General features: G+C 39.5%; 1 protein-coding gene across 11 annotated transcripts in view; it reads right to left on the bottom strand.

Moving 5' to 3' along the window:
- The window catches only part of Upf2 (UPF2, regulator of nonsense mediated mRNA decay), a 111,292-nt gene that overhangs the window by 48,024 nt on the left and 35,774 nt on the right, over positions 1-27,494 (bottom strand). For 9 of the 11 annotated variants that reach the window (XM_039095923.2, XM_039095924.2, XM_063276633.1 and 6 more), the window contains 3 exon segments: positions 23,399-23,484; positions 12,968-13,076; positions 6,207-6,320 (listed from right to left, as the gene is read on the bottom strand). In XM_039095923.2, coding sequence (XP_038951851.1) covers positions 6,207-6,320; positions 12,968-13,076; positions 23,399-23,484 — 309 coding nt within the window. 11 annotated transcript variants of the gene reach the window in all.

Genomic DNA, 27,494 nt, shown 5'->3' on the forward strand with positions numbered 1-27,494 from the left:
ATAAAGTAGTTTAAGACAAAGTAGATTTCAAACCAAATGTCAAAAAGAGATCAAAACAGGCAACTACATAATAACAAAGGTGAACAATTCACAAAAAAAGACATAACAGGCTGTGAGACAGGGAAATAGATAGCTCAGCATGTAAAGTACTTGCAATGAAGTGCAGAGCTCAGATTCCTAGCACCAATGCAAAAGCTGAGTGGATATGGTAGCTACCTGTATTCCAGTGCTCAAGAGACTGAGCTAATCCATTCCCCAGGAAACCTGGTTAACTAGAATAACCAAATCAGTGAGCACTGGTTTCATGTGAGAGACCCTGTCTCAACATACAAAGTGGAGGTAAGCAGAGGAAGACACCTGGCATCAACCTTGACAATACACACACACACACACACACACACACACACACACACACACACACATGGCCACAAACAAATATACATTTAACAACAAAAACTGGAGCTAAAGAGATGGCTTAGCAGTTAAGAGCACCAGCTGTTCTTGCAGATAACCAATCTGAGTTTGACTCTCAACATCCATATAGTGGTTCACAGAAGATCTAATACTATATTCTGACCTCCACAGGGACCAGGCACACACATGGTGGAGAAATATATACAGGCAAAACATCCATACAATAAAAATAAATAAATAAATAAAGGTATGAAAAAACAAAAAATGATTTAACAATAGTGGATAAATATGCACTGAATGTTGGGAGTTCCCAATTTCGTAAAACAAACACTGATGGGTAAAAAGATGACATAGTTCCTAATACAGAAGTGGATGATTTTAAACTCTATTCCTATCTTTAGGTAAGTCAGGCAAACTAATACCAACAAGGATATTTAAGAGTTAAGTTAGAAGTAATGCATGGTGGCACCACCCTGGTCTATAGGACAGTAAGAGCTATACAGAGAAACCCTATATTAAAGAGCCAAAGAGTTAAACCATCTCTAAAACAGATGGCAATCTAAGCCATAAAGTCTTAAAGAATGTAAATAATTTCTGTATCTTATCAGAACATAATGCAACACTATTAGATATCAAGTACACATATCTTTTTTTTTTTTTTTTTTTTTTGACACAAGGTTTCTCTATGTAGTCCGGACTGTCTTGGAGTTCGCTATGTAGACCAGGCTGCCTTGAACTCAGAAAGACACTCCTGCCTGGCTCTCTCTGCCTTTCTCTCTCTCTCTCTCTCTCTCTCTCTCTCTCTCTCTCTCTCTCTCTCTGTCTCTCTCTGCCTCTCTGTCTCTCTCTCTCTGCCTCTGCCTCTGCCTCTGCCCTCCAGTGCTGGATTAATGGCACACACTAGACTAGGCTAGACTACACACTCTTAAATGGTCAGTGGGCCACTGACAAAATCAGGGAGGAAATCAGTCAACTCCTAAAATCAATTGCAAATGGAAGCAAACTAATCAGAACCTTTGGGTCACAGCTGTGGCAGTTCTAAGAGGAAAGTTTACTGGTATGAGTGCTTACAAACACAAAGTCAGAGGTCTCAGAGCTCGAGACAGCACCATACTCAAAGAGTTTCTGATCCTATAGGGGATTTGAGGCTCACAGCACCTGCAACTCCACTTTCAAGGGTTCTAATGCTGCCTTCTAATCTCTGCAGGCACCTACACTCAGGCATCAACATTGCGAAGGCTGTTGTATAACGAGCAGCTGCCCGTGGCTCAGCTGTCTTCATGCTGGACTCCTAACATGGCGGGGGTGGGGGTGAGGAAGGGGGTGGGGAGGAGCAGGGGCTGTCCCTGAGTCTGCTGCCTGTCTTTGGATTCCTTTCCCCTAACTGGGCTGCCATGTCTAGCTCAACAGGACATGTGCTTAGTCCTACTGCAACTGATACGCCAAGGCAGGTTGATATCCCTGGGTAGCCTCCACTTTTCATAGAAGAAAGTGAGGAGAGGTGGATGCAGGGTGGGGTTAAGAGGGAGAGTCTCCAGAAGAGGAAGGGGAAGCTGTGATCTGGATATTAAGTAAGTAAATGAGTGAGTAAGTAAGTAAAGAATACTTGTTGCTCTTCCAGAGGACCCAGGTCAGGTTCCAACACCCTCACAGTGGTTCATAACCATCAGTAACTCCACTTCCAGGGGATTTGATACCCTCTTCTGACCCCTAAGGAACCAGGCAAACAAGAAGTACACAGACATACATGCAGGCAAAACATTCATATATAAAATGAATAAATTAAAAAAATGACTGTATAATTAATTAAAAGCAATTTAAGGATAAACTGTAATTCTCAACAAAATCCCAATGACATTCTTCATGGAATTAAAGAATATCTTATAATCATATGGAAGCACAAAATACCTTAAATAATCTAAGCAGAAAGAACAATACTAGGGACCACCATCTCTGACCTCAAGCTATGCTACAGAAACACAGTCACACACACCATGGTACCAACACAAAAAGACACACAGACCAATGGATTAGAACAGAGTACCCAAAAGTAACACTTCCTACCCCACATACACTCATCTTTGATTAAGGTGTCAAGAACATAAGTTAGAAAAAGAAATCATCTTCAAGTGGTGCCAGAAAAACTGCACCGACATATGTGAAATCATGAAACAAGGAGCCTGTGGAAAGAGCTCAGGGCGTCAAATACTCTACCTCTAGAACCTTAATTTGGATCCTTAGCCAGTCTAGCCAAATGACGAGTTTCAGGTTCACTGAAAAGACTCTTATCTCAGAAAATGAGGCAGAGACTGTTAGAGGAAGACACCTAACATGAACCCTGGCATACACCTCTGTCTCTGTCTCTCTCTGTCTCTGTCCCCCTCCTCCTCCACCCCCCACACTTGTTCCAACTTTCATCCTACACAAAATCAGTTCAAAATGAATCAAAGACCTTAGTGTTAGAGGAAAACTTGGGCAAAACAGTTCAACATATAGGCATAGGGAATAACTCAAAGGAACTCAAACCACTCAGAAACAGGTCCTAAGGACTGACAGATGGGATCATAGGTCATTAAATCCTGAACAAAGACAGCAAGCATCATGATGTATAGCAAGCAAACAGCAAGAGAAAGAACCTGACACAGGAAGAGCGTCTACCATCCACAAAGAACCTCCAAAATCAAAAACTAAAAAACCAAAACCATCCAAGTAACAAATGTGATCAGGGACTAAACAGACAATTCTTACAGGAAGAAATACAAGTGACTAAGAAATATTTGAAAAAGTTTTCCTTAGCCACTAGGAAAATACAAGTTAAAACTACATCAAAGGCTGGAGAGACAGCTCGAACTTAGGAGCCTGGGTTCAGTTCCCAGCACTCACACTGTGGCTCACAAGCACTGAAACTCTGGTTCCAAAGGAACCAATCCTCTTTACTGCCCTCTGATGGGTCTATGCACATGCAAACACATACAAAAAAAGCAAAAGACAACAAATGCTGATTAGGAACTATGCAGAGGGGGGTTGGGGATTTAGCTCAGTGGTAGAGCGCTTGCCTAGGAAGGGCAAGGCCCTGGGTTCGATCCCCAGCTCCGAAAAAAAAAAAAACAAAAACAAAAACAAAAACCAAGGAACTATGCAGAGAAGAACCCTTATTTAGAGCTGATAAAAATACAAACTTGTGCAGGCACCATGGAAGTCAGTATGGAAATGCTTCAAAGTATCAAAAACAGCAACTGCCAAATGACCAACTTATAAGCATATGGCCAAAGGACATGCTACAGACATGCGTGAACATCTGAGTTAATCGTTCAATTATTCCCAACAGGCAAGACACGGAAGTACTGTAGCAACAACACAGCAAAAGTTTAGTCTTACGAAGAACGAATACTACCATCTACAGAAAACGAAAACTACGTTAAGTGAGAGAAGGAAGGCATGTTTTATATCATGTGACGTCTAGACTGAAGTGTGTGTGTGGTGAGGGAGAAGAGAGGTGGAAAGAGGGTAAGCTGAGAACAAGGAAGCAACAGAGCCCATGAGAGCTGAAGGCAATGGTCTGGAGGGAGGCCAGAGACCACTGAGGACGTGGAGGGAGAGTGGAGAAGACAGTGGGGAGGGCAGAAGGAACCAGTATAATAACGCATGTGTAGGAAATGCCACAAGAGGGCTGCAGAGATGGCTCAGCAGTAAGAGCACTGACTGCTCTTCCAGAGGTCCTGAGTTCAATTCCCAGCAACCACATGGGGGCTCACAACCATCTGTAATGGGATCTGATGCCCTCTTCTGGTGTGACTGAAGACAGCAACAGTGTACTCATATAAATTTAAAAAAATTATTTTTTTAAAAAGATAAGAAAATGCCGGGGCTGGGGATTTAGCTCAGTGGTAGAGCGCTTACCTAGGAAGCGCAAGGCCCTGGGTTCGGTCCCCAGCTCCGAAAAAAAGAACCAAAAAAAAAAAAAAAAAAAGAAAATGCCACAATAATCTCCATTTCTTTGTGTGATAGTCAAAACACTGACTTAAAAAAGGTAGCGATGTCAACCTTCTCAGAGGGTGTGGTGGTCTGACAAACAACCTCCATCAACTTATGGGGCACTAGTGGCACTGTGGGGGATGTTAGGCCCTGCTGGAGCACGAGTGGACAGGTGTGAGGACGCACATTACTGAGGTCTGTAAAGCTCAAGTCAGGCCCAGTGGTTCTCTGTCTTCCTGTTGTCTGCCTATCAGCATGCAGAGCTCTCTACTGTAGCACCACGTCTGCCTGTATGCCATCATGCTTTCTGCCATGACAATAATGGACTAACTCTCTGAACCTAAGCCAGCCCCAATCAGATGTTGTCCTTTATTATAAGAGCTGGCTGTGGTCATGGTGTCTCTTCATAGCAATGAAACCCTAACTGAGACAGAGGGTGAAGCAAAAGGTCAACCTTCAGGTCTGAAGTCTTTGTTGAAAATGAAAAAATCAAATATATAAATACAAAAACCCTAAATGGTATGGAAGCTGGGCTTAGTGGCACGTGCCCTGTTATCTTAGTACCTAAGGCAAGAAGGGCACAGTAAGCCCAAGAGACTCTTAAAACGACAAAAGTCTCTGCAGATTAATCTATACATTACTGATAGTGATCTTCTTAAAACGAATCTTAATGTATATTTTGTACATAGACTTGCATAATTTAAAATTACACAAAAATTCGCATTGGTGCTTTGCATGCATGTGAGCTATGTGAGGGTGTCCAATCCCCTGGAACTGGAGTTAGAGACAGTTGTGAACTGCTGTGTGGATGCTGGAACTGAACCTGGGTCCTCTGGAAGGCTTGACTTAACTGTTGAGCCATCTTTCCACTCGCACATTAATATATCTAAGCAGTCTGCGGCAGGTTCCCAGGCAGTCCTTGAGAGCTGCCTGAGGTTTACCTGAGACATCCTCTGTGGATAAATACTCTTCCGAGACTCCCTAGGAAAGCACAGGAGGCTTAATGTTCTGAACGACCACAGTGACTATTACCATTTTTAAACTGTAAGAATATGCAGTTTCAGTGGAGAAGTTATTTTAGGGAAAAAAATGAATTTTAGAAAAAGAATGATCATTTAAAATACATGTTTACCAAGTGTGCTCTAACTTTACCACAGAAGATTAATGTTACTATCGGACTTCTAACTTAGTTTCATTACGGACAGAGAACATAATGTGCAGTGTTTCAGTAACCAAGCCAAGAACATCTCAGGATTATTTTGGTGTCAATATAATGTTAATTATATGAAGGACTGGCAAACTGTTTATCAAACTCCAACCGTTCATGCTGCTGCTGACTGTCCATGACTGTGACTGCCTCTTTACAGGTTTAAGCTTGTCAGACACAGAATGCTGCCTTGGTAGGATGGCCTTTCCACTAGGAGAGCGATTCTGCCAATATGCTCTCTGCCTCACAGACTTTGACAACAGCTTAATGAAAACAGTTTTCCTGACTAGTATTTATACAAATGGATTTTTTCTGTCTTTATTTTGGCCTATTTTGTCTGTATCTCTAAGAACACAAATCAATTAACCAAATTGTGCTTATATGCCTTTTACTTGATATATTTTGTCCCTATATTTAATTACTGATATTCCTGAATTTGTATCTACCATCTTACCATTTGTTTTCTATTTTGCTAATTTAGTTAATAATATTCCTTTTTACAAATTAACTTTGATTTAATTAATGAAATATTTAATCACTTCTTTTTATCTACAACTTATAAATAAAACTTAAAATTTCTCTTCTCTACTAAGGACAATGCAGTAATTACCTTTAGACAATGCAGTGTATCATTTTTGGTGAACATCTTAAACTTGGTTAGTTCTCCAATAAAACGGACAGTTTTATTCTTTGTTTCAATGTTGATCTGGTCCTTTTTTCGAACCTATAAATGAAAGACATGCTTAGATAGGTAACACTTTGAAAATCTGTAATAAGAACTAATTTAATATGTTTCCATTCACTTCAAATATTTCAAATAAATTGGTAAGATTTCTTATTTTCAAATTATTTTGAAGAAACGTTACCCACATTGCCCACACTAGTTCCAGAAGTGCTCTGTGAAGCTGCTTCATGATCATGTTATTTGGGGAATCCAAACATTTTGTCAGGCTTGAAGAAGCTCTCAAAGTATCTGCTTAATTTAAGTCATCATTTTTCATATTTATTTAGTAACCTATGCCTTTTTAAGGTAATAGTAACCACTATCAGTTAACAGAACATCAGATTAGTATTTTAAGAACACACTTTAGGAAATGCTGCTTTAAAAAATATAAATGCTAAAAGTTCATTTAAGTGAAAAGTATTTTCCAATGTTGCTCTATATTATCAGTTATATTACATATTTACTAGAACTTACTGTGCTGAAACATGCAATATATTCATTGTTGTTTTTAATTATCAGAAATGACCATGTGTCAAAGTTCAAATCTTATGGGAGTTTAAGTTCTACATTGATGTCTATATTTAAAAAAAATCAAATGTAGTAAAATTCCTTTAAAAACGTCAACAGTATAATACAGACACTGAGATAAGTCTAACTAGATTTAACTGTAGGATTATAGTTTCATAAGAAATGCAGATTACATGTAGAGATCTACCATGTAAACATGAGATGGTGGCATCGCCAGTTAACGCAGTGTTCTTTCCAGAACATCACTACTTATTTTACCCATGTTATAGCATTCAGGAGAAGACATGACAGCTGTCACTCTTCTGGTGTAGTGGGGGAGGGGGACAAAGGGAGAGAGGGAGCAGGGTCCCAGAAGTGTTAGATGACTTGACTATGGTAAATACCAAGATTCAAATTTCCCAACTAGTAATGCAAATTTACTTCCATAATATGATGGAATTCCAAGTCTGAAAGAAAGCCTTAAAGCCATATACTTCATGATCACTATTTTACTGAACCAGACAGCCAAGCACTCAATGCAATTTTTTGAGTTTGGGCATCTACTTTATTTAGCAAACAGAGCAGGTATCAAGACTTTTTAGAATCTGAGGATTTTTGTTTGTTTGACTGGTGATTGAGAAAGGGTCTTATATTGTAGCCCTAGCTGACTAAAGCTTCCTTCACAGACCAGGTAGCTTTAAACTTGCAGCAATCCTCCTATCTCTGCCTCCCTGCACGGAGGACTCAAGGTGTGTGACACCACACCCAGACTATTTAAAATGAAACATGCTTATAAAGACCCCAGAGCAAACTAGGGGACATTATTACTAAACCTTATCTGAAGTATCGACAGAAGTATATCAAACAAAAACAAAATCGCAAACATACCAGAAAACTTTACCCATATTATTTACAGATAAGCAATCTCCTTGTGATTGGAGACAAACAGAAATTACAGCCAGAGCAGAACAAGTACATGCTCTACCTCTGCGCTCCCACCAAGCCCTACCAGCTGCTGAAATGTGTTACCTACTCTAGTAACTTACTGTACTGTGGGACATTTAGATTTATTCTTGTCGCCTAACTGCACTCCACATACCTTCCAGATATTCTCTTTGTTTCTCCCGCAACCCTTCACCCTTCCCAGACTCTAGTAATCACTTTTTAAAAGATTTACTTTTACTTTATGTGTATATGCAAGTGCCTGCAAGTACATTGTGTGCCTGGTGCCTGTGAAGGCTGGAAAAGCCCGCTGGATCCCTTGGGACTGGAGTCACAGATGGTTACAAGTCACCATGTGGGTGTTGGCAACCAAACCCAGGACCTTTGCAAGAGCCAGTACTCTTAACCACAGAGCCATCTCTCCAGACCAAGCAAGCACAATCTAACTCCCCATTTTTATAACATCTATTTTTTTTTCTACTTTTTCTTCCCTTCAAAAAACTATGAGACTTTTAAAATGAAGACCTATTTTCATTATCTCTATCCTGGATGTTCAGAAGAGAAGCTGAAAACATCTCACAAGACTATACTGGGGGAGAGGACCCCACTAACTCTCACTCTAACTCTCACTCGGAGGTTTTTCACTATCATTTCTTTAAAACTTATACTCAAACAAATATCAAATAATTTATGCAAAACTACACTTGATCTTAGCCAAAAGGCTGAGATGCAATACTTCGGCAAAACTGCATACAGATCTACAATATGCCTTTGTTTAGCGACTACCATTGTAAGATCTTACTTACATTATCAATTATCCTTAACAGAAATGCTGCTTCCAACCCAATATTTAAAGATAGACAAAACGAAATTACTTAGTGTGCATCACCAAATGATCTCTTCAGATGTATCCACACATAGATCTTTACAACGTTTTATGCCGGTTATTTACTACTCCCTATAAGAAACTGTTTGTCCTAGAAAGGCTAATAGATAGTTGTTCAAAAAGATCCTTTCCCCTCTACAATTTGTTCTTTTGACTTTACATTAACTTTACCCACTAGATAATTCAACACACTTTTCTACAGATCTATTTTATGCTGAGCTTGTAATCTGTTCTGAGTCTATAAGTAATATGTCTTAATGCACACATATGTATATATTCCCTCATCTGGTAAACTACTGGTCTCAGAAGTAAGGTGCCCTGTCCACCTACTAGGTAGGACAGGAGTGAGGGTTGAGGATAAATCTGAATCCTTTACTCACACACTTTGCCTCAGAGTTTTCATTTACTTTTTTATGTTTTATGTTGCACATAAAATGCTATAATTGCAAGTGTAAGTTTAAAATCACATACACACAATAAAATAGACACACTGCATAAACATACTTGTATTCCATTTATTTTGACCAATTGTTTTAGTTTGGCTCTGAATGTTTCTAGAAGCTTATGTGTTGAACATTGTCAACAACTCTGGGAAGTAGGCCCTAGGTGGGAGAGGTGGGTCCCTGGGGTGTTTATCTTCAAAGGCTCTATCTGGTCCCTGCTCTCGTCTTCATTTTCGATTTCCCATCCATTATGACATAGAAAAGCCTCTACTACATATTCCAGCCATCAGGATGCTCTTCCCAAACATGAAAGTCAAGCAATCATTGACTGAACTCTCCAAAACAACAAACAAAATGTATCCCTCAGCTCTTAGGTTGTTTATGTGAGACATTTTGGTCAATTATGAAAAACTAATACACGATAAAGAGTTTTAATTTAAAACACGTGGAAAGACCACTTTTAGAATGTCGGTGAGGATTAATGACTTAAAAACTGTCCTCTCCATTAAGGGAACAGATTCTGATGTCCACTGGAGGACAAAGGACACTAGTCACAAAATGTTCCTCATAGCTGCACTATCTAAAAATAAACTTTTATGAAAAATTATTCTTGGTGACTATCACTTTGGCGCCATGATTATCAGACCCCCTTTAAAAAACAAACAAACAAACAAACAAACAAACAAAAAACCCAAAAACCAGAAAACCACTGTTGGACTTTGAGATTATCAGCTCCTCCTAGTACAGTTCATGATGTAAATGAAGCTTTCTGTTGTTTTTTCCTCAGAGCTGTTCAATGTAGGAATGTCTCTAATGATCTAGAAACATATTGCCAAAGTGTTTATCTAAATTCTTACCTGATTGAAGTATGTAAGAATGTTGATTTCTCACTTCTATTAGCTTTATTGATCTGTCAAATTAGCAAATCCATTGTTTAACTAGAATTTCTTTGACTACATATAGTTTTATCAGCTTTACTTCTCAGCTGAGATTCTTAAGGGGGCAAATATGATCATATTGTGGCAATATATTGGACCTAGATAGAAGACAGAGACAGGGAAACCTGGTTAAAGAGCTATTGACATAACTCGAGCTGTGGACTATGAAAGACAGTGGCAGCAGGCATGGTGAGCAGTGGCTAGAACCGGAGTGCTTCAGTGCTGTGGCAATAAGAGCTAGGGAACTTCAGAGAGAATGAAGGGACTATGACAGTTGAGTAGAAACATACTGAATTATGAGAAAAATACAGAAGTGCATTCAGTGAAGTAAAATATAAAGATGTTTTAGAAGAAAATAATGAGTCTGTTTTGTGAAGACAATTGGCTTCTAAAAGGACAAGAAAACTATTATGTACTGGAGAGGCTCTAGCAAGGCACACACATTTGGTGACTTAATGTCTTTGGAAAAACAGGCATCAGCTGAAGCTACACAATTGGGCTCCCTCTGGAGACTCAGGACTGAGTGGGGGTGGTGGTACACACCTGGAGTCTAGCACATGGAAGTGGACCACGGAGGGTCAATTCAGAGCCAGTCCTTTCTACCGCAAGTATGAGCCTGGTGCTGGTCTGAGCTACATGAGCCCATCTCTAACCAAAGACTAAGGGTTCAACCCAACTTAGAGAAGAACAAAGACAAGAAACATAAGTACAATTCAGGAAGACAGGTAGAATACAGGGAAGAAGTTTTCTGATGATATTAGACTAGGTACTGTATCGTACCTGGATTATCTCATTCAATTCTAAGGACAAATACTGCTTCAAAGATCCAAATTATTCTCTTTAAATAGACCTGTTCAGCACCTGAATAACTAAGCACAAGTCACAGTGTTAACAAGGTGGAGCCAGCATGATGTCTTCTAAAAAAAGTCAGCATAATCCAGTGGTTTAGAAACCACAGGACATCAACTAATGGGCAATCATGACAATTTAGTGGTCTCTATCAAGGGTGTTACTGTGAAGCTTTTAGGGAAAAAAAATCCTAAAAAAAACTCCAATGAAAAGGAAAAACAAAAATTAGGATATGGTAGCACACGCCTGTGATGGTAGTACAAGGTCTTCCCTCTAAATCCGAGGTCATCTCCACCACCAGTGAACTGAAGGCTGGCCGGGGATGTGAGTCCCTGTCTCAAAATGAGGACATGAGAGAAGGGTGCTCTGGGCTGCACTGTGGGACCAGACAGACACATGTGGGTCTGCAGCTGTTACTTTGCTTTCATTGATAACAGTTTACACTAAACCCATTCAAAGCCTAACAGAAACGAATTAGGAAAGAAAGTTCACAGACTAAGGTAGGAGGGACCCTGAGAGAGATGGAAAAGAATCAATTACCTCAACTGGCTATCCTGAGAACAGTGGGCTCCAAAGACTGCAGCAGAATAAATCATGTCAATTCCTTCAACTTCCACTTTAATTTTCAGGGTAAGAGAGGTATACATGTATAGAATGCTCTTAATTTTTAAGTTTTTCACCAAATGTACTAATTCTATTTAGTCCAACAATTTGTGTTTTGCTTAATTTAGAGTCTGGCTGAGAAAGCAACGCATGTAATTGATACAGCACTTTCACAGTGCTCACTGGAGTACCAGCTCCTCACTGGAACAAAGGATCCATTACGTAATCAAGAACATGGCTTCGGCTGTCTCTGTTCCTGAAGTAGCAGCATTTATCAAAGTGTGTTCTTTATGGGATATATACTCATCCTCCTCTAGGACATTCACAGAGCACAGTTACCCTCACAAAGTTCTGCCACGTTTTATAATAAAACAAAACTGTTAAGCTTTAATGAGCTCAGTGTTCCCCAAGTTCTCTAAATACAGAAAGCTTACCTGGCTCACTATTGCCTATAAAAACCTAAAACACAGGTAAGCAAACACAGCCCAGGGAAATCTCAATCACAAAGACAGTAACCAATAAACAGTTATTCCTCTGCCCTCATGTGAGTTTCTTGCTCTGAATTCAAAGCACCCACTCTACAATAAGTTTACAGTCATACAAGTATACAATCATTATTATTTTCCTCTTGCTTTTACATTTACATCTTACTTTTGAGCTACACTGTGAGGTTCCTGACCTCAGGGATTATCTACTCTCCTTTGGCTGCTCGGCAATTCTGCTGACTTGTCCACCGAGCACAGCAAACAACAGCTTTATGGCATTCCCAACAACTCACTCTGAAGTTTTGTGAACAGAACTTCAAGTTGTTTCAAACGCTATCACTGCCCACTGTCAGTCACTGGCAGTGTCACTGTTACCTACCACCATGTATTTGAGGATCTGTTCTCTTACTTCCATAAGGTGACTGGGTAAGTAAGACAGGAGAACTACTAACATAGTCTACCCAGTTGTAAAACTGGGAAGGAAGGCAAAACTACCTGGGAAAAGAGCTGGTATTTACCAGAGTGTTCTTTAAAGAACTTAACACTATGCAAGATAAAAATTCTGAAGGCAAGAATCAATAAAGCACAGGCAACAGCAGAATTCACTGCTGTCTTAGAATTTATGAAAGTTGTTACACCTCCTACTTTTGGAACTCGACACCTAAAGAGGCACTTATGGGACAGCAGACCCAACTGTACTCAGGCTAATTCTCTTTCTTCTAGGAACAACAATAAGGCCTTGGAGAATGGGCTTTAATTTATAACAAGAAAAAGTACAGTTCCTATTATAGGAGGACAAGACAGTACCAAGAGCTCCTGTCCTAGCTGGACCAGCATTAACTGAGCTCTGTTAAGTACACCTACACTTTAAATTCTCAACTGTTGTGTCACTATCAATTTCAAAGTATTCTTATCAACATAATTATGCTCAAAGAATCCTCACTCAACTTATTAGAACATATAATTATTACAAAATAAATGCTTAAATACATACATGAAATCTGAAATCCCCCCTCAGCATGGAACAAAGATCCTCTGCTACATCAGACATGCAGGGATGCAATGTAGCAACCAATCTTGCATAAAATGGGAGCAAATCCAACCTGCAAAAGTTACATGTGATATGTGTAAAAAGAAAGACATACCAGAAATAATTCACTTTAAAACTTAAACTTTCCCAGATTTACTCACATAGTAAATAGTTTGTTAAAAAGCTAATAATCATTCAGATATGCCAATTTATTGCCATTATGAAGTTTCTAAAGATTCAGTAAGCCTTGTAAAAGTGTATTAATAACCTGGCATTTTCCAGTCTGTTATTTCAACTAGGTTGTGATTTTGATACATGAAATACTATGTGAAGAAAATGCATTCTGACATGGCATAAACTTTTAATTATATAACTGCTCAGTAACAATACTTACAAACCTAAAGCCAACTTAAATACTGCAAATCAGAATTCTTTCAAACTGCTTCCTTTATTTATCCAGGGGTAAGTCATTTGGAAATCTCAGTTTCTGAAGTAAGAAAGTAACCAAGAACTAAAAATTATGTAAGATATTAACATAATATAAAAGTCCCAGCAGACTTTGTTCATCACAAACCCATGGGGCCCTCATTCCAACATCACTGTAGCCAGCAGCAGTGTGTGCCATCCATGCCACCGCCCCTCCACGACACAGCACTCTTCTCCATCAGTGTTTACTTAGTCCAGCACCCTAGGCAGCCGCTGCTGATCAGAGTCAACACAAGCTACAACTCACTTCACCCAGCACAGTTCTTATGGTGTAGACCTTGACTATTCATGCACTGCACACACATGCTGGAGGTTGGAAGCAGTAAGAGGAGAGTGAGTTAGGTGTTCCAGCTACACGGTCAACAGTGCAGGGACCATCAGTGCAGAGACGGGAAGTGAACGCTGCAAACACCAGTGCAAACTATGACAGCTGGATGTGCTGAGAACATAAAGAATCCTACAGTTCGTAAACACCCACATACACCCCTGGATTACTGATCAGGGTAGGAAACTGGTCGTTATCACTCTTCAGTGACACTGACAAAGGTGGCAGAGGAAAACTGGAGATACGGGGTTATGGGGAAAAAAGCACATTCAGGGCTCAAGTATTAAAAACTTGTTTCTTTCTTTGACCCCTGTATTTCTTTTAAAACTTTTATGTTAACATTTTGTTTTTAAACAAAACCTTTTCATAAGTGGTAGGATGCCCCTTAAATTCAGAATCTTTGCCATTATAAAAAGGGAAGAGGACTGTCTGTTCTTTAGTTAGGAAAATAAGTTATAAACAACACCACTTTATTCTAAACAAAACTTGAAGGCCAGAGAGATACTCAGTGAATTAAGGTATTTGCTGTCAAGTCAGGGAACCCAAATTCAATCCACATGACCCACATTAGTACAAAGAAAGAACCAATTCCCCCAAACTGTTCTCTTTTATATATATATATATATATATATATATATATATATATATATATATATATATATATATAAAACTTAAATTTAAAAAAAAAACTTAAAAATTAAAAGAAGCCAGCATGGTAGAGCTAGTCCTAACCCTAATACACAGACATATATTATTCAACTTGTTGGTAGCAACAGCCTCTCTATGAGACGGCTATAGTCACCATGCCAGAAACAAGAAGACAGGTACAAGACTGTGGTAGCTATTTACTCATATCTAAATAAATTTTAAAAACCTATTTTAAAAGATTTGAAGGTGTTTTGAACACAACATTTATTATCAAACTTTAGATACTTATTTAAAGTATTTTAAAGGTTTATTTGTTGAAAGTTAAGCTTCTGCCATACAAAAAAGACATGATATGGGTCATATCATTCTCTGATAAAGTTACAGTACTAAGGATTCCTAAGATTGCTGCTGCTGCTGCTGCTGGAGTTTAAAAAAAAAAATATCCTGGAGAGATGGCTCTATGGTTAAGAGCGCTCACTGTTATGCCAAGGACCCAGGCTTGGTTGCCAGCACCCACATAGAGGCTCACAACCACCGGTAACTCCATTACAAAGGATTAATTCCCTGACTTCCAATGGCTTATGTACACAAGCAGTATACACACGCGCACACATGTGCATACACTTACGCACACACATGCTCACACACGTGTGTGCTGAATGTATTTTGTATTTCAGATACTTAACTTTCAACAGATAAGCCTTTAAAATATACTAAAGCATCTCTATCTGAAATAAATACATACTTAAAAAAAAACCTGGAACAAATGAACTCTTAATTTTCTTTTATTAACCAGATGGATTTATACTAACTTGCATATTATAAATTCTCTGTAGGTTCTTTGTTTTCCATACTCATTTTAACAGCACATGGTTGTTTTCAACTAATAATCAATTGCCGGGTGCTAGAGAGATGGCTCATGCTTATGAGCACTGGCCACTCTTCCAGAGGACCAGGGTTCCACTCACAATCATCTGGTTCTCGAGACTCCAATGCTCACTTCTGACTTTTGAAGGCACCAAACACACATGGTGCAAACACATTTATGGTTGGCAAAAAAAAAAAATTACTCATACACATAGATAAATGTAAAAAACTAATTAACTAATTCAAATATGGGAATTTAAACTAATCATCCATTCTCCTGACTCAAGAACTGAGGCCACAGAACAGAGCAACAAGCTAGAAGGGCCTGGTTAAGGCACTGTAAACAGTTCTTCTGTGATGGCCTCGGGGCCAACCTGACGACTCTTTTGTTCTCTCCAGGCACACTGGCATTCCTCTATCTCATTCGAAACCTTGGCCTTTCTCCTTCCTTTTGAGAAGAATATACTTTTCCAACACTCATGCTGTATCTTATTGCACCCAAGTCACTTAAAGAAACCCAGAGAATATCCCAGTGAATCTGCAAGTCCACCCTCTCTCTGCCCCTCCCGCCTCTTTTATCCTGACTTGGGACAGGACTCATTCATCTCTGGAGCAGCTGGGACCACAGTCCTACGCCACTAGGCCTGGCAAAGACTCAACCTCTACAGCACAATACAGTGCAAAAGAGACGACTCAGTTTTCTGAAAAAGAAATGAGAAATTACTTAAGATCCCTCTTCTCAAAGATGAATTCTAAATATTCTGATAGTGATGATTATTTTGTTAACCAACAGTTAACAATGAACAGTATAAAAACAATTCTTCTAAAACACTAAACCCTCAGCTGCATCACAGACTTACATACATACCACTAGCAGTTAATGATCAGCATTCAGTCACTAAGTTCAAGAAAAATGAAGACCAAGACCTCACAAGTGCTTGCTCCTGAGGAAAAGTCTTCCCGCAATTCAATTCACTAGTGAGTTAGCCTTCTAAAACAAATACCCCTCCCCCTTTGAAGGCAGAGTCCTCTGTATAGCTGGTCATAAACTTGTTAACTCTGTACATAGGGCTAGCTTTGAACTAAAAAACCTACTGCTTCAGCCTACCCCTTTTGATCCTCTTAAAAAGTTTTGAAAAAAAATTAATGTTGAAAGCTATTAACTGTATATATTCTCAAAGCTGCTTTGGAAAACATTGACTTTGAAAGAATACTGTTAGAGCTTCATTTAAAAAGTGGAGGAACTCTGAGTTGCAGAGAATTTTCTTAGCATGTGTAAGACCCCAGATTTGATTCTCAACATTGCAGAACAATTTTACCACAGAAAACATTACAATGGGTGCAACAAGAACGTTTAGTGGGAAAGAGCATTTGCCACCAAGTTCAACAACTCCAGCTTGATCCTGAAACCCAGGAGGTGGAAGGAGGAACAACTCTCACAAGCTGTCCTATACCTTCATATGGCGTACCCAGGCTACATGTAAATACACACACACACACACACACACACACACACACACACACACACACACACAGAGTGTACACTCACAATTAAAAGATAATACTAACGTAGAATATGATTCCACAATGACAAAATATAATAAACACTAGGGTCATTTTCTCTGGAAACCACAACCAAGTCAATTGGTAGTTTTCTTTCTATAGTGCTGACATTCTAAATAAAACAGCGCCACCACGTGGTATAGTTTGCTAATAGAGTTAAAGGAGAAAGCAAAACAAAACCAGAAACAAATCTCTCATTCTTTCCATTTTAAATTTAGTGAGTATAGAGTCCCAATCTGAAAGTATCATGAAAAATATCAAAGACCAGCTGGGCCTTTAATTCTAAAACTCGTAGGCAGAGGCAGGTAGACCTCTATGAGTTTAAGGTCAGCCTGGTCTACACAGTGAGTTCCAGGACAGCCAAGGCTACAGAAAGACCCTGTATGGGACAAAACCCACTCCAGAACCAAGTGCACACTTCACACATAGAGCTGTGTTTGCATCACCCCATGGAGAGTCTGCACATTTCTCTCTCAATACTGGGCTAACTCTATGTGGAGTCACAGTCATTATAAGAACATACACAGCAGCAGTAATTAAAACAAGGAAAGGTTTTTGAGGTACTTTTCCTGATTCTCACTTTAATCTCAAAATCTACCTCAGTTAAAGACCTTCAGGATGATGAATGCTACATAACTTGATCTGGGTGGCAGACACATATGGATACTTAAAGATTAAGTACTTCATGTAAAAATTTCTATTTTTATCTGAATGTGATGTGGCTATTACAAATAAATAACAACAAAAACACTGCATATTTGCAAATTTACATATTTTTACAGAAAGGATTCAAGTGCAGGGTCATGATAGGAAATGGGCTAATTTTGAAAGCATGCTGCTACAGGGAAGAAGTCAGGTATAAGAGCCATTTATTGTATGATTCTACTTTAAAGAATTGTTCAATACAGACAATTTTTGTTTGTCTTTTTATATTTGCCAGCCATAGCTTTACATTTTTAATGATTTATTTCTTTTTATTTAATGAGCATTGACATATCTGTGTGAGGGTGTCAGATCCCCTGGAACTGGAATTACAGATAGTTGTGAGCTGCCATTTGGTTGCTGGGAATTTAATCTGGGTCCTCTAGTAGAGCAGACAATGTTCTTAGGTGCTAAGCCATCTCTCCAGACCCAACACTTCTTATTTAAAAGGGAAAAGAGGAATAAAAGTCATTGGAGGTTCGGCATTTTCCTCAACAAAGTACACACTGGAGGACAGCTAAGCTCACTGCCAAGACCCCCATATAATCCTTGGATTTACACAGGCATAGCTAGTAAAATAACTAGTAAATGACCTATTCATTACTAGTCTCACTAGCAGACCTTTAGCCTGGTTATGTTAGATGAGAGGAATCCCAGCCACAGTAAGGAACAGACATACTCTGTGAGAGCCCACCTTCTCAGGGAAGATGATGAAGAAGAGTCATAGAAGGGAGGAGTCCTTAGGACAGGGTGCTGAAGAAGAGATATGCATGGATGGTTAAGGAAGCCAGGATTCTAAAAACACAGTAAAAGACAGCTTTCTTGCCGTTCCTTTCAAGGGAGTTCAAGCCAACACTATATGGTCCAGCTCAAAAAGTGACTTTTCATCCCTAGCACTTCTTTCTCAGCCCAGAATACTCTAACCGTCTTATAGTAAACCCTATGCCTGTGTTCCTTCCCTTTCCCTGTCTGTCTTTCTCTATGTCTATCTGTCTCTGCCCCCCCCACAGAGAGAGAAAGAGAGAGAGAGAGAGAGAGAGAGAGCGAGAGAGAACTTTTAAAGGGTACCAATTATCTCTCTTATTCAAGAAATAGTTTCCAAATGAATGGCAATGAAGAAACCAAGCCATGAATGACAGGTCTTGAGTTTACTGTATAGTTCAGGTTAGCCTCAAACTTGGAGCAAACCTCACAGCCTCTCAAGTTCTAGGCTTATAGGCTACAACACCCAGCTATGTACAGTTCAAAACCAGTTCTTAGTATTAGAGATGTGCAAAATTCAAAGCTCGTGTCCTGTCTCCTGAAAAGCTGAATACACCTGATTTCTTCCATGAAGACTTGCCAGAAGGACCCTAAAGAGTACTTACACTTGCACAAGGGAACAAGAGCAGCTGTTCAGCAAGACAGCTACTGTACTAAGGCTTACAAGGTAAGTCACCATTCCCAATAAAAAACAAAGGAATCCCTTTCAGGGTGGAGAAAATAGAGTATTCAGCTGGTCACACTACAGAAGTCACTCTACACATATCAGGATTTTACCAGAGAAATTAAGAATTAAGATTGACTCTGAAAACAAACGCAAGCTGCATAAAAACGGGCATTAAAACTAAACTTGTCCCATAACTTTATAACTTCGGATGTCAGGCATTCTGCTAAGTGCTAGAGATAAAGTAGTAAATATGGCCCCCTTCCTGAGGCTGACAGTGTCCAGAACAATACCCTCCATACACAGGCAGGAGGCCAAGGACGGAATAGTGCTGTGCTATGGCTTGAGGCCAAGATCTTTCCAGTCTCTGTGGACAGACTGCTATCTGTCTCCCACCCTCCTTCCCACTCCTCCTCTGTACAGCTAACCCTGGGTATTCCTACCACACAGCTCTGCTTCCTCACTCCTCCTCTGTACAGCTAACCCTGGGTATTCCTACCACACAGCTCTGCTTCCTCATTCCTCCTCTGTACAGCTAACCCTGGGTACTCCTACTACACAGCTCTGCTTCCTCACTCCTCTGTACAGCTAACCCTGGGTATTCCTACTCCTCACTCCTCCTTTGTACAGCTAACCCTGGGTACACCTACCACACAGCTCTGCTTTCACAGCACCTTCATCATCAGCTGCCTCAGACTGAATCCTCAAATTCCACTTGCTCTGTATTTCAAAAGCTTCTCTCTTCTTGGTAATGAAACTAAGAATTATTTATCCATTTTCCCTACAAATTGTAAGCTCTATACAAATACAAAGATAAAATCAATCTGTTCACTATTCTATTGTATCCTCTGTAATAATCACAGCATATAGCTGACCTTAATTATTTAATGATTAGATTTTAGAAAATGCTTTCATCTTTCTATGTTTAAGTAGACAACATAAATTATTATATTAAACATTTAAGGTAATATTAGACTATGAAGTCCACTTCTCAGAGTTTTAAGATGTGGCACTATTTTTTAAGCAGGAGTTTAAGTATCTCAGGCCTGGAACATTCTAGCATCTGAGGATGATCCTGAGCTTCTGTTCCTCCAGGCTTTTTCTCTCAAGTGCTAGGATTACAAGTCTGTACCACTATGCCCAATCTACATGCATCCTTTTTCTTTCTTTCACATTTTTTTCTTTCCTCTAAACCAGTAGTTCTCCACTTTCCTAAGGCTGCAACCCTTTAATACAATTTCTCAAGTTATGATGATCCCCAACCATAAAATTATTTTCATTGCAACTTTATAACTGTAACTTTGCTATTGTTATGAATCATAATGTAAACCTGGTTTTGGACAGTCTTAGGTAACCACTGTGAAAAGGTTATTAGACCCCTGAAGGGATTTTGACCCACAGGTTAAGAATGCTACTCTAAACTTGTCAATTCCTCCTCTTTTCAAGTCTAGGTTTCTAGCAGAATTGAACTATTGGAACCCAGGGGCTTTACAGATAAATTTCACTCTGAAAGAACAGACAATAGGACTTGGGAGTTGGCTCACTTGGTTGAATGCCTGCTGCACAAACATGAGCTTGAGCTTCCCTTGGCACTCATGTAAGCAAATGGGTGCCTTAGGATCTTTCTCTTTCTCAAATTTGGGTGGAGGCACCAGTAAAAGAAAGAAGTCGGTCTTTTATAGGTAAACCACATCACTGCATGATTTCTTTTGTTCTATAACATTTTTATTTTACAAAGTGATTTATTGTTATATTATAAAAATAAGTCTACATAATTATTGATAAATGTCTTCAATCAAATGAAAACAATAAAAAAGCATAAAAACAAGCATTCCTTTCTGTAAGGTAAAATCATTTGAGATAATTCACTCAAGTGGGCTGGTATGCCAGCTTTAATGGGAAAGGTGTTTGTCACCAAGCCTGATAACCAGGGTTCAGTCCCCAGGACCTATATAGCAGGAGGAGAAAACCAACTCTCTGGCTGTCTTCTGATCGCCACATGTACACCGTAACAAGCATGTGAATGTGCACACATACACCAAACAGAATAGAGAGTAAAATGCAATTATATAAATGTATATATAGATTTCTAAAGCAATCCAAGATATTGGGAGAAAACGTTGAATTTTCAGCAATTCAAGGTGTCTCTATATTATATTAACTCTATTTTCATCTGTATGAACACAGACGCTCACAGTAAATAAAGCCTTACTATTGGACAACGTTTTCTCCTGGCTTGCACATAAGATAAGGGTACACATAATCAGTAGCTCCTTAGATTTGATAAAGTATATGATTTCAAATGTTACAGCCATAGACAACATGAAGCCATCTTTCTAAATTATATTAATCATTACTGTCACAGTTAGAATTCCTTCTCTATCCATGCTCCTCCTAACACTGCTGGAGAGCTATCTCCGAGGTTAATGGCAGTGGTTAAGGACCTGGGCACGATCCCGTGCATCCATCTAAGGCAGCTCAACACCATGTCTGGCTCCAGCTGCGAGAGATCCAGCACCCTCCTCCGGCCTAGACGGGTAGCAGATGCACACAGCAGCCAGGCGTGCCATTAAAACACCCACAACCCACGGTAAGGAAAAGTAACTTTTTAAAGATAAAAAGTAAAGATTTGGTTTCAATGAGAAACTTTAGTAGTACTGAAGTAACTCTAGTTTCTATGTATCAATGGACTAGAAAGTCTTCAATAAAATCCCTCAAAATCCTTATCTGTGGAGGCAAGAACCAATGTTGTATGGCTATACTATAAACTATCATAGCAGTTGACATATTTCCTTTCCTTTTGGATTAATTTCTTTCATTCTATTTAACATGCATGAGTATTTTGAGTACATATATGCCTAGTGCCCACCAATGTCATAGCACGAAGAGCACTAGATTAGGTCCTATGAAACTGGAGTTAGACATTTACAAGTTACCTTGTAAATGCTGGGAATAAAACCTGGGTCCTCCTCTGGAGAACAAGTCCACTAACCACTGAGTCATCTCAAGTCTCAACAAACTTCCTAATTTCATTGAACAGAAATGACCAGGCACAGTGACCACACCTATATATGATCCTACTGTCCAGAAGTTTAGAGCAGAAAAAACTCAAAGTTGGGGCAGACTGGGCCATGTAAAGAGCTCTGAGGTCTCAATACTTAAGTTCTTTCTCATAAAAGAAGAAAATAATGCAGTAACAGAAACGAGCTTCCTTCTGAAAGGTACAGAGTAACAAAATAGTCAAAGTTCTCTCTGCTCTTTGTAACTCAGTGTCAGTTACTAACACCACCAGCATGATGGAGCTTTCAATTTTACTGAGTGAAATGTCTACACAGGATATCTCTTCTCTGACATTAGAGCTCAAACAACTTGAACATTTTCATGTAAGCCTAAGAGTTACATATACTAAATTACCATCATATCTATACAAAAATAAAAGCTCTTCCAAAAAGCTACAAAATGTATTTTATGTTTCCCCTTAGAAGGGAAAATAGAAACCAATTAATTGCCTCCAGTCATTAAGTTTATTATTTAGGGGTTTTCTGTTGCTGTTTCATTTTTTTCACTCATTTGTTTTTTGGGACAGGCTCTCTCCATTGCCCTGGCTGTCCTAGATATTACACACAGACCAAGCTGACCTTGAACTGAACTGCCTGCTTCTGCCTCCTCACAGGGACCTGTCTGACTCAGCCTCAGGTGCTATGGTTAAAGATGGCTACCATCACACCTGGCCACTTTCTCTTTTCTTTTTTTTTTTTTTGGGGGGGGGGGGGTTCTTTTTTTCGGAGCTGGGGACCGAACCCAGGGCCTTGCGCTTCCTAGGCAAGCGCTCTACCACTGAGCTAAATCCCCAACCCCCACTTTCTCTTTTCTTTTCGCTTTGTTTCACTTTGTTTTATTTTTATGTTTTGAGAAAGGATCTCACTGAGTAGCCCTGACTGATCTGGAGCTCGCTATACAGACCAGGCTGACCCGCAGCTCATAGAGTTCCACCTGCCTCGGCCTGAGTGTGCTCAGAGTACAGCGTGTGCCACTGACCCCAGCCTGTTTTGTTTCCTGAGGGAAGAGTTTCACCTGCACACATAGGCTAGGCTGTCTTCAACTGCTTACTCCACCTGCTTCAGCCTCCTCTGAGTGTTGGTTATAGCATGTAGCACCACACACAGCAAGTTATTTTATTATTACTTTATCTTAAAATAGCATGTAAATACTAGAAGAAATACCTCCATCAGAACAAGACAAAAATTAATAAGATACTAGAAAATATGCTAATGTAATGCCTGTTGAGCTAATAAAACTAAGTCAAGTGACCATTTTAAAGAAATAATTCAGTAAGAATGCTGATCTTACATTACTATGTTACTATTCAAATACTGACCTTTGCCTAGGAACTATGAAGAGCGCCCGAACCAACTTCTTCCTGTTTGCCTTTGTGTTCATGTTCATGCAAAAGTCCATGGCTGCCTAAAGAAGAAAAAAATTTTCTTTAAAAAAAAAAATCCTCGACTTAGCTACTGAAAGTAGCTATTGTTTTTTTTTTTTTTTCCGGAGCTGGGGACTGAACCCAGGGCCTTGCGCTTGCTAGGCAAGCGCTCTACCACTGAGCTAAATCCCCAACCCCCCAAAACAGTTTTAAGACACTAGTATTATAAACAATAAGCACATCCCAAACTACAACATTAAGTCCTATCAAAATATACATTCCTACTTTTAAAAACATGCAACTTTGTGTTGAGAACAGAACTTAAAGGTAGCTTCCAAACCTACCGTGAGTAATTTGGCAAGTAACTTTAAATTCAATCTATGCCTGAAACAAATAAGTAAGAGCTAGAATAAGGAGTCTGTGCTGTAATCCAGTGGCAGAATGCTTGCTTCGTATATGTGTGGCCCTGGGTCACATCAGGAATACTTGGCCTAAGTAAAGAAAGCTACTAGTTCTACTAAGGACAACCAAAACACAGTATTTAGGAACAAATTTCATCAATGTCTTAGATCTAATAAAAACATAAAAAGAAAAACAAGAAAGATTAACACTCTAGAAAGTTCCTGAAAACAGAAACATGAGTTAGCTGGTACAGTTGCCCAATGTATCTATCCACAAGGAGATTGGCTCCAGAAATCTCCCAGAATATGCAAAATTACAGGTGCTCAAATTGTTTATGTAAAATAGTATAGTTTTTGCATGTAACTTGGGTTCCTCTTCCCATATACTCTAAGTCATCTCTAGATTCTGACAGTAACAAAATGTTTCATAATTAATGCATGCTTTATGAATAGGTAATGATGACGAACTAAACAGTGTGTGTATGTGTTCAGAACAGATGCAGTTTCCTCCCAAACTATACTTACTATCTGTGGTCGGTAGATAGAACCAGTAAATAGGGAGGGATGCCTATACTGATCCTGCATTATCTAGCTAAAGGAATTTCGGAAAAACAACTTTTCGTGTACCTCTGTCTGTCCCGGAACTTACCCTGTAGATCAGGCTGGCACAGAATGCAGCCTCCCTCTGCCTCCTGAGTGCATGGTGACTAAAGGTCTAGATAAGACTGTTCTTACCATCAGTATCAAAGGCCAGTTGGACACACACAGGAAGCTGTGTTAAGAGTGTTCTACATGGGGACTGGCAAGATGGCCAGCAGGATAAGGCACTTTCTACTCAGCTTGACAACCTGAGTTTAATTCCCTAGACCTAATGCACAAAGAGAATCAACTCCCTTAAAGACATCCTCTGAACTCCCGACAGTGCTCTAGCACCACCCCCACACAATAAATAAATGTAATAAAAATTTGAATGATGTTCCATGTATCAGAAGCTAAATACAGAATGTCAATATAGTACACACAGGGTTTATGTGAAATGAATGGAAACACTGAGTTGAATACTCAAGACAGCAGAGTAGCAAATTCCAGGCCAGTTAGTGTCTGCCACATAAGGACAAATGGGAAGCAAGTAAGGTTGGTTATGTGTGTTTGTTGTATGACAACCCATTAAGCAGCTTTTGAAGAACTTGTTTCAAATGACCAAATAAATAAAATAAAGCTCAATTCAATAATCACTGTTTTACTTTGAACAAAGATAAATTTTTCTGATCATCAAATTCACAGGGGGAAGTGAATGTCAAAACTCACAGGAGTCTCTTGAGAATACTTTGAGGTAAATTATATATAGATAAATATACAATTGTACACATAGAATTATAAGCTAGGAGACAAACTAACAAGTCAAAGGTGAACTGCTTATGAGTGACTATAGCAAAAGTAAGTCACCGTGAAGGAGACGGCGCATGAACCAAGGAGGCTCGCAATGCACTTGACGGACACTGAGTAACCCACGTCTAGTGACTGCGCAGTTCTCCATCGGCATATTTCAGAACATTAACACAATAACTAGAGAACACGAATGTGTCTAATTAAGAAAAATTAGAGAGGCTACAAAGACAGTCAGCAATCAAGAACGTTGGCTGCTCTTCAGAGGACCTGGGTTCAACTCCCATAAGGAGACTCACAAGTATTTGTGTCTGAGTCCTGGGCATTTGACACCCACTTCTGGCCTCTGTAGACCCCAGGCAATACATGGTACACATGTGGGCAAAACACTGTACACATAAGATAAAACGAAATTTTTTTTATTCTTTTTTTTTTCTTTTTTTTTTTTTTCCGGAGCTGGGGACCAAACCCAGGGCCTTGCGCTTGCTAGGCAAGTGCTCTACCACTGAGCTAAATCCCCAACCCCAGGAAATTGTTTTTTTAAGGAAGAAAAAATAAAGCAAAAGATTAGAATGGTTGGCAGAATCAAGCAAACTTAATTTTTTTCTCATTATTACATATGGCGGTTACTGGATCTGAGGGTAAAGGCACTTCCACCAAGCCTCATCTCCCAACAACCAGAATCCTCACTGTAAGAGAAAAGTAACCCTTATCCCCAAACAAGATGTGTGACAAAGGTGTTCACACATACACAGTAAGTAAATGTCCAAACAAAACAGGTGAGTTTGAGGCAAGCCAAGCCACAAAGTGAATTACACAGAGAAACCCTGTCTTGGAGGTGAAAAAGAAAAGAATGGGAAGGAGGGATAAGGGGAGGGGAGGGGAAGGGAGGGAAGGGGAGGGGAGGAGAGAAGAGAGGGAAAAGGAGGAAAGGCAAGGAGAAGAGAACCCTGAGGTACCCAAGTTCCACTTCCTGGGCCCATTTTGTACCATTAGCAACTGCTTGTAACTCTTCATGCAGGGACTGACTTCTGGTTTCCATGGGCACCAACACAAATCACATATATTCACACATACACACAACATTTCTGACTGAAAAAAGAACTAATTTATGTCAGGGAGGTGACTCAGTGGTAGAGTACTTGCCTACCATGTACAAGGCTCTGAGTTCAATACTCAACAACATTAGGGAGAACTCAACATTAGGGAAAAAAAAAAATTCTTCTCTTTTTCTTTTGAGTCAGTTTTACTAGATAGTAACACACAGAGCACCCAGACCATCTCTAAACTCTCAGTTCTACTTCGGTCCCGAGTGACAGAACTGCACCATCACATGTGGAATCTCCTACACCAATCGGCAGTGCGTGTCCATCTACATGATTCTTAGCAATGTTCACAGGTAGCAAATAATAGCTTACAGCCATGCATACTTAATACACACGTGATACTCTTACATTACACCATTTAACATCATAGAAATCTTCCATGAAATAATACAGGAATGAAATTTCTTCAGACAAGAACTAGGGAACTGTCAAGCTTTAAAAACTCTAATTAGATCATTGGCAGTAAGTACCTTTAGTTGCTTCTCTTGAAGTAACAAACAATTTGTGAACTTCAGAAAGGTTTCTGCTAAGTAAGTGGATATCCTGATAGGATGGCAGACTATGACAAAAGCAACTGTTGACCTGCAACTCTATCCAACCAGAAATTTCCTTGAGACAATGTTGAGGCAGAACTGCTTTACATAAATCCCCACTCTGTCAGAGTAAAAGGATAGAAGGATATTGACCACTATGTCAGCTATCACCTTGACATACAAGAAACTTCAAATGAGGCATTGCCTCCAACTGGCCTATGGGACAACTGTGAGGCATCTTCTTGATCCCTACACCCCACCATCCGTAGGCAGGTGGGCATGAGCTCAGGAGCAAGACAATAATGGCTTCTGCTTAAAGTTCCTGCAGTATTTCAGGACCTGCCCTAACTTCCCTCAAGGATGACTAATAGCCTTCAGGATGAAAAAGAATTTGTTCCTCCCCAAGTAGCTTTTGGCCAGTGTTTATCACAGCAACACAGAAGCAAACAGAACATTTCATGTCCAAATACATTGGGCTGCAAATTCCAGACAAGCCTCAGTCTACACAGCAAGTTCCATGGTAGCCTGGGCCAAATAAATACCAAGATCCTGTCTTACAAAACAAAGCAAAGACCTGATGATAAAAGAAGAAAAATATATAAATGTATGAATTTAAATAAAATAA

This window comes from Rattus norvegicus, chromosome 17 (assembly GCF_036323735.1).
Source record: "Rattus norvegicus strain BN/NHsdMcwi chromosome 17, GRCr8, whole genome shotgun sequence".
Lineage (NCBI taxonomy): Eukaryota > Metazoa > Chordata > Mammalia > Rodentia > Muridae > Rattus > Rattus norvegicus.